This window comes from Hippopotamus amphibius, chromosome 17, assembly GCF_030028045.1.
Source record: "Hippopotamus amphibius kiboko isolate mHipAmp2 chromosome 17, mHipAmp2.hap2, whole genome shotgun sequence".
Classification (NCBI taxonomy): Eukaryota; Metazoa; Chordata; class Mammalia; order Artiodactyla; family Hippopotamidae; genus Hippopotamus; species Hippopotamus amphibius.
In genome coordinates, this window is record NC_080202.1 from 24,252,819 (window position 1) to 24,266,477 (window position 13,659).

Below are 13,659 nucleotides of genomic sequence, written 5' to 3' on the forward strand. Positions count from 1 at the left end.
CATTTACTATAAGAATATTCTAATTCAGTGTCATCTAAAACGGGCCTGTGGCAAAAAATGACTTCTACCAGAATCTCCTTTCCTTCTTAAGTTCTTACTTCTCCCAGGATCCTGTCTTATATTCACCACTTTTTCTCACTTCTGAAGATGGTGGTTAATAATTAACGCCTAAAATTCACTCCCCAAAGTTCTTTTTCTTTTAATTTGAAGACAGGCTCTTTAAGACTCTGGAAAGATTCTGCCTTACCATCCATTCCACCTGTACAATTCATTGTTGCTCAGTCTATAAGCTTGAGTGTCATTTCACAGAAAAGTAGTTTCTTGAAGGGTGATCTACTTAATGCCCCTACCTATAAAGGAGAGCTATAATCACCCTCATCTAGCAGGAAGGAGGAAAAAGAAAATACATAACATGCATCTCTGAAAGAAAGCCACTGCCTGGGATAGAAGAAAACAATTACTCCATCTAACTGTTTAAGAACTTGAATATAAACTAAGGTTAGCCTTACATTATAATCATTTATAAAGTAAACTTTATAATCATTCTTGAGGGGTTTGGGGTTTTGGGTTGCTAGTGTTTTGCAATGTTTTTTTTGTAGACTCTGGAGCCAGCCTGCCCAAGTTTGAATCCTAGCTTCCCCACTTACTAAATGTATAACCTTGAGCAAGTCACTTAACCTCTCTGGATTGCATTTTCCTAATCTGTACAACTGGAGATAATACTCCATACCTCATAGGTTGGTTGTAAAGAGTAAATGAGTTAATATACATAAAAAACTCAGAATAGCACCCACTATATAATAAGCTTTATATAAATGGTAGCTATTACCATCCTCAATCCCTTATCTGAAACTCTGAGGCTCAGATTTATTTTAGAACTCAGATTTTTTTTCTATAATATTATATAATACCTCCAGCAGAGACTAAGGCAGTTTATTGTAATCAAATATATTAATATTTCTGCAGCAAAACATACCAATATTCACATTAAGTGGGATAAAGGCCATAAATAGCTTCACATCAGTTCTGGTCAAGTTTTGTCATAAACGGGGTCACATCAAGTCAGGTTTTTCTGCCAACTGAATTATCAAAAAAAAATGCTTCGGGCTTCCTAGGTGGCGCAGTGGTTAAGAATCCACCTGCCAATGCAGGGGACACAGGTTCGATCCCTGCTCCAGGAAGATCCCACATGCCACAGAGCAACTAAGCCCGTGTGCCAAAAACAAACAAACAAAATAAACTAAAAAAAAAGCTTCAGTTTTCATAGCTTTTTGGATTTCTGTATTATAGATAAGGGATTGTGGATCTATATTATTACTCTAATTCCCCTTATTGCCAATGAAAAGATTTTGGAAAATATACTTCAAACTAAGAAAACATTTCTACTTTGAAGACCTCAAATTGCTTAATATTCAATCATCTCACATGTCCTGCATTAGTCAAAAATTACTACCTAAGGCTTCAGTAAATTCTATATTGCTAAATATAAACTTTAACTACTTATTTTGTCATAGTATTTATCCCTGCTTGACAGTTTACTCTGTGTGTGTGTCCGCGTGCATGCGCGTGTGCATGTGTATACACTTCTTGTCTGTCTCCATTTGATTTTTTTCCACCATTTGATTCTAAGAAACAAGTATTATATTTTGTTAAAACGTAAATATCACTAAAATGACTATTAAATAAATAAATCATGAAGATTATTCCTGATTTTAATATTACAGTCCATCTGATATTCAGAAGCAAAAGTAACAACATTATAATATATCTTCTGTAATAAAAGGAATGTACAATATGTCACCACTGTACTGGGTTGGCCAAAAAGTGTCTTCATTTTTTTAAGTAAAAATAAGACACATTTGTCGTTTTCACCATGAACTTGACTGAGCAATGCATTCAACCCTTTTGTTCCACTAACTTCTGCCATTTTTCAAGCAACTTCATAATTCCATCTTCCCAAAACTTTTTATCTTTTTGAGCAAAGAACTGTTCCAGGTGCCTTTTACAGTCTTCCAGAGAACTGAAATGTCTTCCATTAAGAGAATTTTGTAAACACAGAAATAAATGGAAATCCGAAGGTGCAGTGCCTGGTGAATACAGCAGATGAATCAAAACTTCCTAGCCCGGCTGTAACACTTATTGCCTGGTCATCAAAGAAACATGCAGTCTTGCATTTTCCTGATGGAAGAGTATGTGTTTTCTGTTGACTAATTCCAGATGCTTTTCATCGAGTGCCACTTTCAGTTGGTCTAACTGGGAGCACTGCTTGTTGGAATTAATCATTTAGTTTTCCAGAAGGAGCTCATAAGAGGACATTCTTTGGATAAAGACTGGCCTTTGGTGTGGTTGGTTGTGATTCATTTCACTTGCCCCACGATCTCTTCCATTCCACATTATTGTACAGTATTCACTCTTCATCGCCGGTCACAATTTGTTTTAAAAACAGAATGTTTTCATTACATTTAAGTAGAGAATTACATGCGGAAATAGGAATGAGAAGGTTTTTTTCACTTAATTTATGTGAAACCCAAACATCAAGGGATGAACATAACCAAGCTGGTGCAAATGATTTTCAATGCTTGATTTCAGCATTTTCAGTATGTCAGCTATCTCGCGCATGGCAAAACACTGATTGTTCTCAATTAATGTCTCAATTTGATCACTATCAACTTCACCTGGTCTACCTGACCATGGAGCATCATCGTCCAGTGAGAAATCTCCAGCACAAAACTTCACAAACCACTTTTGACTTGTTTGATTAGTCACAGTACCTTCTCCATACACTGCAAAAACCTTTTTTGCGTTTCAGTTGCGTTTTTAACCTTTCTTGAAATAATAAAGCATAACATGCCAAAAATGTTGTTTTCTTCCATCTTCAATATTAAAATGGCTACACAAAAATTCACCAATTTTGGTGTCTTTTTTTAAGTGCATGCTGATATGACAACTGTCACACGTAGTCTAACAAAATTGTTTTGAATGAAGTTAAAGACAACTAAGTGCTACTAGAGCCATCTTGCAGAAAAAACTGAATGAACATTTTTGGCCAACCCAATATATATAAGGCCATCTATTTAACTGATTATATTAACAGGGAAACCCTTGCCCTTTTTTGACTAAATTTTACTTTATTACCTGAGCAGCCAGTAATGCATTTTTCAATTCCTCTCTGGTAACTTCTGGGCCATCAGTCTGTCCAACTAAAGCTATTGTATTATTCTGAGAAGGCCTATCTTGCTCTGCTGTTTCCTTCAGATGAGCACTAAGGTAGGCTTTGGATGCCAGAAGATATCCATTCAACATGTGGAGAGTAATATCCATCAGTGGGGGGCATCTAAACACAGAAAAAAGAAAAGAAAAATACATGAGAAAGAATATAAACTTATAAATTAGAACATGGTCAGGCAATGTAAATAATTAAGAAAAACTTGAACAGTACCTGCAAATCTGAAAAGAGTAGAAAGACTTTTCTACTGAAAAGTCTACTTAACACTTTTCCCACTGAAATATTCATTCTCAAAATGAAAGCTTAATATATACAATTCTCTATATTTCAAGATTGTATGAATAGTATTAACTATTTCATCTCATCAGCTAAAATCAAATATAATGTATGCCCTAGAAAAAAGGCATTCCTTCACTTGATCTTAGCCAAAAGGCCAAGAAGAGATAAGGCATTCCTTTTTACAAAAAATGGCACTACCAATATATCTCTTAGATATGAGCCTGCAAGGCAGCTATACTCAAAGAGAAATAGTCTAGGGACTTCCTGGCAGTCCACTGGTTCAGACTTCACCTTCCAATGCAGGGGGTATGGGTTTGATCCCTGGTTGGGGAGCTAAGATCCCACGTCTCACGGCCAAAAAACCAAAACATAAAACAGAAGCAATATTGAAACAAATTCAATAAAGACTTTAAAATGGTCCACATCAAAAAAAAAAAAAATCTTAAAAAAAATAGATAACCAACAAAGACCCACTGTATAGCACAGGGAACGCTGCTCAATATTCTGTAATAACCTAAATGGGAAAAGAATTTGAAAAATAATAGATACATGTATATGTACGAGTATACCAAATCACTTTGCTGTACACCTGAAACTAACATGACATTATTAATCAACTACACTCTAATATAAAATAAAATTTTTCAAAAAACATAAATAATCTATTATTGATAAGATAAAGGAGGCTAGAATATTTATTCTTTCTACTATTGTTTATTCTTTGGAGCAAGACATCTCTGTATTCCGAGAGCACTTCATCCACTTGAGGGTATGTTATTTACTGAGCCTTAGTTTCCTCAACTATAAAATGAATACACGGGACTTCCCTGGCAGTCCAGGGGTTAAGACTCCACTCTGCCAATGCAGGGGGCACAGGTTCAATCCCTGCTCAGGGAACTAAGATCCCGCATGCCCACAGCATGGCCAAAATAAAAACAAAACAGAATGAAATGAATACAATTATTCATTCCTCAAAATTTGTTATAAATTAAATTTAAATGAGATAAGGATACAAGAATTAAATGTAAGAAAGGAAACCAAACAAGGTAAATCAGTAACCACTAAAATATTAAAAGCCAAGCCCTTAGAAAAACTTGACAGTGCCACTTCCCAGCCTATCACAGACTGAATATGTACACATAAACAGGCAGTACAGCTTTGGTTTTAACTGTGAAACACTGGAAACAGCTTAAATGTCCATCAATATGTCAATACTTTTTCTGAAATGTTCAAATTTTCTGTAATAAACATGCATGTATTAATAGCGAAAAAAAAAATCAACGGTTAAATAAACCATGGCAATATTCCCAAAATTGAAGTTAAGAATCACCTGGAGTATTTATTAAAATCAATCAATCAATCAATCCTAAACTCCACCAGACATTCTGAATCAGTTTCTGGAGGCCTGTATATATGGAATACAATGCAGCAGTTAAAACAGAGATGGAACTATGCATACTAATATGGCAAACATGTTGAGAATGGTAAGTTTTTTTAAAAAAGAACAAAATAGAGCCTACCAAAAAACCACTTATGTTTTTTAAAACCACCCAAAACAAAAAACAAATTTGTAAATACATAGAAGGTGAAGCTACATACACACCATTATGACAATAAAGCTTCCTCTGGAGATGGAACTGGGATTGGTCAAGAGTTAAAGAGGAATTTTGCTTTAAAATGGCAACATGGTAGATATGAAAGTACAAGACTTTTCACTGTACACCTTTTCCTTGTTAATCTTCTTGCTTGTGCACTTATTAATGTATATTATGAAAACTTTCATCCATACATAAAAAAGGGAATATTATAATGAACCTCTAAGATTCATCACCCAGCAGCAACAGCTATTGACACATCGCTAATCTTATTTTACCCATACCCCTCATCCACTTTCCCACCACCACCACTGGTTAGTTCAAAGGAAATCCAAAATGCCATATATATATATTTTTTAATATATTTTATTGGCTGTGTTGGGTCTTTGTTGCTGTGTGTGAGCTTTCTTTAGTTGTGGTGAGCAGGGGGCTACTCTTTGTTGTGGTGCACAGGCTCCTCATTGCCGTGGCTTCTCTTGTTGCGGAGCATGGGCTCTAGGTGCTTGGGCTTCAGTAGTTGCAGCACATGGGCTCAATAGTTGTGACTCACGGGCTCTAAAACACAGGCTCCATAGTTGTAGCGCACTGGCTTTGTTGCTCCGTGGCATGTGGGATCTTCCTGGAGCAAGGATCGAACCCATGTCCCCTGCATTGGCAGGCAGATTCTCAACCACTGTGCCACCTAGGAAGCCCCCAAAATGTCGTATCTTTTCTACTGTTTGATATTTTTAAAAACCATCTAAACGATCACTTGGAAAAATAATCAAATTTTAAAAAATGAACAAAAGTAAAAGACAAACCAATAGAACAAATAAAAGAAAAAACTGCACTCTATATACAAAGACCTGATATCCTTTATACGTAAAGAACTCTTTAAATCAAAAAAGGTAAGCATTCCAATAGAAAACTAGGCTAAAAGGTAAAGAAGAAATACCAATAGCCAATAAGTATATCAAAATATTCAATCTAACAAAAATATAAATTAAAATGGGAATCAATTTTTCACTCATCAAATTGGAAAAATTACATAAAACAGTGGACAGTGTACAATATCAAACACCGCTATAGGAATGTAAACTGGTTCAGCCTTCCCGGATGGCAGAATGAAAACATAAATCAAAAGACTTAAAATGAGCATGTTGTTTTTGCCTCAATAATTCCATTTTTAAGAATCAGTTCTAAGGCAATACTTAGTACACAACAGCGCTATCAATAATAAAAAAAGTAGAAAAAAAATATCCAAAAATAAGGAACTGAATTAAGCATAGCATATCTATGTGGAATACTATGTAGCCAATTAATATAAGAATATCAATTAACATGAGAAAAGGTTCACAAGTTGTTAAGTGAAAGATCTAGGCTAGAAAAACATTTCATACATTATGATAGCATAATTTAACAACTTCCTGAACAGCTGGAGGTGATTTAGGTGAAAGGTTACCTACTGAAGTGGATTTTTAACACTGATAAATTGCTTTAGAAGTGGATCTTCTCTAAAAGTGTTATTTACTGTTGTTTTCTCTTTACTAAATAGATAATGTCATTTATACTGTTTATTCTTCTGATTCCTCTTCCCTCTGAGACCCTGATCTCACCAAACCATATTTGGCTGATTCTGCAGATTTTGTCACTTCAAGAATGTCATCCCCAGGGTTAAAGACAGATAAGTATATTAGTGTAACCTAGTCAGTCTTCTTTACTCCAGTTTCTTTCCCCTCTAAAGTAATCAGTGTGAACCTTCTCTTAAGTTACCACCTAAATGATCTCTTTGCCTAACATTCAAGGCCCTCGATAGCCTGACCTTAACCTAACATTTCAACTCTAAATTGTGTTCTCAAAGAGTTAGCCCTCCACTGAAGCCTTTTTCATTCTTGCTTTTACACTTTTGCTCACACTATTCTTTTTCTCACAATACCTTCTTTGACCTCTTACACCCTATCATTGTAGTATCTGTTCATCTAAATCCTATTTCTATCCTTCAGAATACTACTCAAGGCCTGCTTCCTCCTGAAACTCTTTTTTTAATTAATTATTTTATTTATTGGCTGAATTGGGTCTTCGCTGCTACGCACGGGCTTTCTCTAATTGGGGAGAGCAGGAGCTACTCTTCGTTGAGGTGCGCAGCCTTCTCAGTGCAGTGGCTTCTCTTGTTGCGGAACACGGGCTCTAGGCACATGGGCTTCAGTAGTTGTGGCTCAAGGGCCCAAGAGTTGCGGCTCGCAATAGTTGCAGCTCTAGAGCACAGGCTCAGTAGTTGTGGCACATGGGCTTAGTTGCTCTGCGGCATGTGGGATCTTCCTGGACCGGGGATCAAAACCGTGTCCCCTGCATTGGCAGGTGGATTCTTAACCACTGTGCCATCAGGGAAGTGCCCCTCCTGAAACCTTTAACAGCATTCATTTACTGTACCATTCATCCGCATATGTCCATATTATTTAACTTTCCAGATATTTGTCTTATTTCCCCACACAGGTGATAATCACTTTAAAGGCAGACCCCTCAACTTGTAAATCTTTGTTATTATTTAGCTTAGCAACTAGAAATTCAAATATTAATGATGTGAATTAATTAATCCCGCCTCTTGAGGTAAAGCTACTTCAAAGCAACTGATTAAGTTCAGCAATGGGCAAGGAATTATAGACAAATGTGGAAACAATGAAGCTAACATCACAATGAAGGATTCCAAAAAGATCAGTTTTAACGCATGTAATGGTTCACCATAAACTGATTTTTTAAAAGCCTTTTTCAACAATGCTAGGAGAAATAGTATTATTTTTCACTATCTTGACTCTGAGAGAAAAAACAGCTACTATTGAGGGCTGCCAAAACCAAGGATGACATTTTGTTAAGGCTAAGTTTATTAATCACATGTTTAATATGTAATTAATATTAATGAATGTTTATGAATATAGACAACTCAAAAAAACCCCAAAACTTCACAGGTTATACTGCCAAGTTATCTGCAAGAACACTAAGATATAAATTTAAACTGAATTTCTTCAATTTCCTTTGATTCTCCAAAGCATAATTCTATATAGTAAAAATGAAACTCTAAAGACACATACCTGTACACCCTCTGATCACATCTTAGCACAATGAGAGGATCTATCATCAGATCATTCTGAGTATACTTTTGCTGTCGTACAAACTTTATTGACGGTTGAAGTGCATTAACTGTCATTACCCACAGCCTGAAAGGAAAATAATCACATATTCAAAACTAGCTATATCATAATTGAAACCTATAGCCATCCAGTTCCTTTTATCTTCTACTTTGAAAAAGATTAAAACATACAAACAGAAAGAAAGGAATGCCAAAGAAACAGAGAATGTAGAGATGAAAAGAAAAAAAAAATTCTTAAATCTATAATTAATTTCCTTAAAGGATAGAATATTATGTATATGAAACAAGAATAGAAGGCATTTACAGATTCTCAGATAAGAAAGAGCTCTCAGAAATAACAGGAATATTTTAAATTCAAAGGAAAGATCAGAAGATAACATAGAGGAAATATATAGAAAATGTACTTAAAAGATAAATTTTAAAATAGAGGAGAAAATCTTAGTAAGTCCAAGAGGTTTAAAATCCACATTGCAAAAAATTCTAGAAAACATAAAAAATTATTAAAGAAAAAAAAATACAAGAAAATGTCCTAGACATGAAGGCATTAGCATTAGTCCACCAATGAAAAAAAAGGTCAAACAAGTGCCCAGCACCATGAATTAAAAAAGACCCACACCACCCAATCCACAAATGGGCAGAAGACCTAAATAGACATTTCTCCAAACAAGACATACAGATGGCCAACAAACACATGAAAAGATGCTCAACATCACTCATCATCAGAGAAATGCAAGTGAAAGCCACAATGAGGTATCACCTCACACCAATCAGAATGGCCATCATCACAAAGTCTGGAAACAACAAATGTTGGAGAGGGTGTGGAGAAAAGGGAACTCTCCTGCACTGTTGGTGGGACTGTAAGTTGGTACAGCCACTATGGAAAACAATTTGGAGGTTCCTTAAAAAACTACAAATAGAACTACCATATGATCCAGTCATCCCACTCCTGGGCATATACCCAAAGAAAACCATAATCCCAAAAGAAACTTGTACCATAATGTTTATTGCAGCACTCTTTACAATAGCCAGGACATGGAAGCAACCTAAATGCCCATCAACAAATGAATGGATACAGAAGATGTGGCATATATATACAATGGAATATTACTCAGCTCTAAAAAGGGATGAGATGGAGCTATATGTAATGAGGTGGATAGAACTACAATCTGTCATACATAGTGAAGTAAGTCAGAAAGAGAAAGACAAATATTGTATGCTAACTCACATATACGGAATCTAAAAATGGTACTGATGAACTCAGTGACAAGAACAGGGAAGCAGATACAGGGAATGGACTGGAGAACTCGAGGTATGGGAGGGGGCGGGGGGTGAAGGGGAAACTGAGAAGAAGCGAGAGAGTAGTACAGACATATATATACTACCAACTGTAAAATAGTCAGTGGGAAGTTGCTGTATAACAAAGGGAGTCCAACTCGAGGATGGAAGATGCCTTAGAGGACTGGGGCAGGGAGGGTGGGGGGGAATCGAGGGGGGGGCGTCAAGGAAGGGAGGGAATATGGGGATATGTGTATAAAAACAGTTGATTGAACCTGGTGTACCCCCCAAAAAAATAAAAAAAATAAAAAAATAAAAAAAATAAAAAAAAAAAAAGACCTCAGATAAATGCAAAAAAAAAAAAAAAAAAAAGACCCACACCAAAATGTATCATCATGACCTAAAACTGAGGCCTATTAATTTTATTAAAAGCAGCTTTATTGAGGTATAGTTGACATACAATAAACGGTATATATTTAAGGTACAAAAAAAAAAAAGGTAACATCATGAATTTCAGAAACAGTAAAAAGAACGTAAAACCTTTAAGAGAGAAAAAACAATGGTCACATACAAATGATTGGGAATTAGTATAAGATTGGATTACTCGAAAGCAATCAGGGAAGCTCTAATTACTTCAACAGAATAAAGGTTTCAGATTGCTAAGAGGAAAAATAAGCTAGAATTCTACACCTAGGCTACATATCAATCACATGTGAGGGGAAGAATAAAAACCTTTTCACATATGAAAGCCTCAAAAAAAAAAAATTTCCCAGACACCCTTTCTCAGGAAGCAACTGGAATGTGAGTTCCACTCACTGAAATAAGGAACTAAATCAAGGAATAGAGAAGCATGGACTCAAACCAAGAGACAAAGCAATTCCAGATGGCTACTGCGCATGTCCCAGATTGAAACACAAGGGTGGAAAGCTCTGAAAGGAAGGTTTCCAAAGAAAAATGTTACTGATATGTTACCTGATGTGTTACAACTAACTGTAATGTAAATTTCCACTCAGTAATAGTTTGAGAGTGAATTGGTTATTGATACAAAAACAAAAAACAAAAAAAAAAAACCTGAACAAATGGAAAAGAGGCAAACAACTTAGCGTTTGTATGTGGGGTATGGAGGAGGGCAGTTGTTTGAGAGAGAAATTGTAATCAAAGTATATCATATACATCAACTATAAATAACAGTTATGCAGTCATAATAATATGCACACTGAATATTTTTTTAAGCAAAAATTCTGACACAACTGTGTTGGGAGAAATGGAGGAAGGGAGAATATATGGGAGAAGAGGGACGCACGCGGGAAGCAAGTAAGAGTGTTAAATATCTTGTATAGTAGGAAGTCAAAAGATAATTCCTAAATTGGAGAGTCAGGAAATCATAGTAATTATAAGCAGATGACTGAGATATATGGCGGGACATAAATGCCAGAATTAAAAGATAAAAGGAGCTGAGAACAGCTATCTCTGGGGAGCAATAGTCTAAAACGGGAATGTGGGGGCAGACCTATTTACACTTTTAACATACGTGCATTTATTAACTTGATATAAGTAAAAATCAAACTTAAAAAGTATAAATATTCCCAGACCCACTGAATCAAAATCTCAGGTAAATCCAGCCCGGTATTTGTTTCTAGAGCAGACCAAATGTTTTTGATTCAATCTATGGACCAGCAGAGGCCCATCTGACTAAAGACAAAATAATGAATCCAGCATTCCACTCTGTTTTAATTGGCATGGGTTACAACTTGGGGATCAGGAGTTTTAAAAGCTCTCCGGGTGATTTTAATGTACAGCAAAATTTGGAGCCACTGCAATGATGCAAGACACAATGATAATCTAAATCACAATCAGCCACAATGACTACACATGAGAACTCCCTTTTAAAGAACTTTCTCAAGTTGGAAATACTTGAAGGTATTTCTCTGTTTCTTAAGATACAGTTTATTCTTTTCCTTAAAGTTATAACAACTCTTTAATTAGTGCTCTTCAGAAAGGATTTATATTGTCAAAAAGTTTTTTTAACAATCTTTTTCAACATTTAAGTTTAGGTTATTGTATACAATCACTGCTATACAATTATCTACCACATGTAACAGTACACTGAAATTACCTTCTAGGCATCACAGTATTAAGAACCATCCATAGTTTATTGACCGTTTGAAGAATTCGCCGTGGAACCCCTGAATTCAACAGCTGATTCATATTGGATGTTAATACTTCTGCATATGGTATAAGTTCACTGGCAGACAGCAGAGTCAAGTGTTCTAGAATCTGCATCACTTGCGTGTGACTTACCGGGACAGCTGAAAATGCTAAAAGGAAAACTTCTCAGTCATAATCTCAATACCATACAGCCTACCAAATAGGAAGTAATACTGTTCTATCAAACTACAGGCCAAACAAATTAAGAAAACAATATTGCTTTAAAAAAAGTAAAACTTCCAATTCTAACCACAGTTGTGGGTATACTTAAAATTAGGCCCTTAAGAAAAAATTCATGTTAAAGTGCAGTTATTTCATAAAGAACAAAAAATATCTCATTTTAAAAATCACATTAGTGACAGTGACCAAAAGACAATGATTCACACTGACTTAAAAAACTGGCTGAAACATGAATATATAGCCAAGTATTGCTTTTGGTATTAACATTCATTTGAAAAATTCACACTTCTTGACAACTTCCTTCAGGTAGCCCTTTTATGTGCTGTAAGCAGATGTTAGTAAAAAATATCTAGAACCATGATCCTTCAATAGAATATAGTCACTGGTAACCACTTCTGGCTACTAAGCACTTGAAATGTAGCTAGTCCAAAATGAAATGTGCTATAAGTATAAAATACATAGATTTAGTATGAAAAAACAGTAAAATTTCTAACAGTTTTTTTATATTGATTACATGATAAAATAATATATTAGCTATATTGGGTTATATAAAATAATTATTTAAGTTAATTTTGCCTGGTTTTTTTTACTCTTTTAATATGGCAATATACAGAAAGTTTAAAATTATATGTGTGGCTCACATCACATTTCTATTTGACAGTGCTGATCTAGCATATCATCCATTTACAGCAGATACATTGTTCTATTCCATGGCACTTATTTCTGACCAGTTTTAGGACCTTCCTAAAACCACGTGACCTGTTTAGTGATATAACGTAGAACCTTTGAGGAAACTGATGTCAGAAAAAAAATGGTTAAAAATCCTTAAACTCAAAGAGAATTACTTTAAATATATTCCCCAAAACCCTGTTACATTTTCAGGAATTCTGCATGATTTTAAGATTTCAATGGGCCTAAAACCTCTTTGTACTAAAAGGATTACCAATTTACTATACCTTCTTGAAGTTGTTTAGGAGAGTGGCTTTTGGCATTACTAGTCAGGAGCATTCGCCTTAACAGGGCATCAGTCCCTGTGATTTCTTCTTCACAGATCCAATCATCCACAATGCACAAATGTGGGTAGTTAGTTGCAAGGAGACGAAGTAAAGCGGAATGCAACCCTTGAAAATTTACAAGAAGTCAACTGGATTCTTCATTCTTTAACATCAAAATCTTCTCTCTCCTTTGTCCCCTCTCTCTTCTCCCTTTCATCTTCAGCAAGCCAAAGGAATCTGCACTTCTTATGCATGCATACTACAGCTTAAGAACTTCTGTTCAGTAGTTCAGCCAAGGAATCTGCTTAAATGAAGATCCCCAAGTGAACTGATACTTAGGAAGCTGGAAGCCACTACTTTTACCAAAAAGTTCTCAAGCTTTCTTCCACCCTATCCCAGCATAAAAGTCTCCCGTCAGGAAGACTCTGTTTGACATAGCAGTAGTTCAAGAGCTGAGTTGGGAGGGAAAAAACATAAGGGAAAAGAATGTTCACTCGTAGGAGATCATATGCGGTTTGAAAAAAGCCTCACTCAGAAATTCCAATAGGCTTGGGAATTCCCTGGAGGTCCAGTGGTTAGGACACCGCACTTCCACTGCAAGAGGCACGGGTTCGATCCCTGGTCAGGGAACTAGGATCCCACATGCCGAGCAGCACAGCCAAAAAATAAAAAAATTTTTTAATTTTAAAAGTAGAAATTCTGATTGGCTTCTATAGGAGAACATGTCCTCTCCTCCAACCCAGCTGAGAATAGATGAGTAAAGTTAAAGTTGCCCAA

At 35.7% G+C, this 13,659-nt stretch overlaps 1 protein-coding gene across 6 annotated transcripts in view; it reads right to left on the reverse strand.

Moving 5' to 3' along the window:
- Window positions 1-13,659, reverse strand: part of INTS2 (integrator complex subunit 2) — a 56,027-nt gene that overhangs the window by 4,552 nt on the left and 37,816 nt on the right. For all 6 annotated transcript variants that reach the window (XM_057715480.1, XM_057715481.1, XM_057715479.1 and 3 more), the window contains exons 17-20: window positions 12,844-13,008; window positions 11,616-11,817; window positions 8,166-8,291; window positions 3,136-3,334 (exon numbers count right to left, since the gene is read on the reverse strand). In XM_057715480.1, the coding sequence (XP_057571463.1) occupies window positions 3,136-3,334; window positions 8,166-8,291; window positions 11,616-11,817; window positions 12,844-13,008 (692 nt within the window). The remainder of the gene's footprint in view (window positions 1-3,135; window positions 3,335-8,165; window positions 8,292-11,615; window positions 11,818-12,843; window positions 13,009-13,659) is intronic.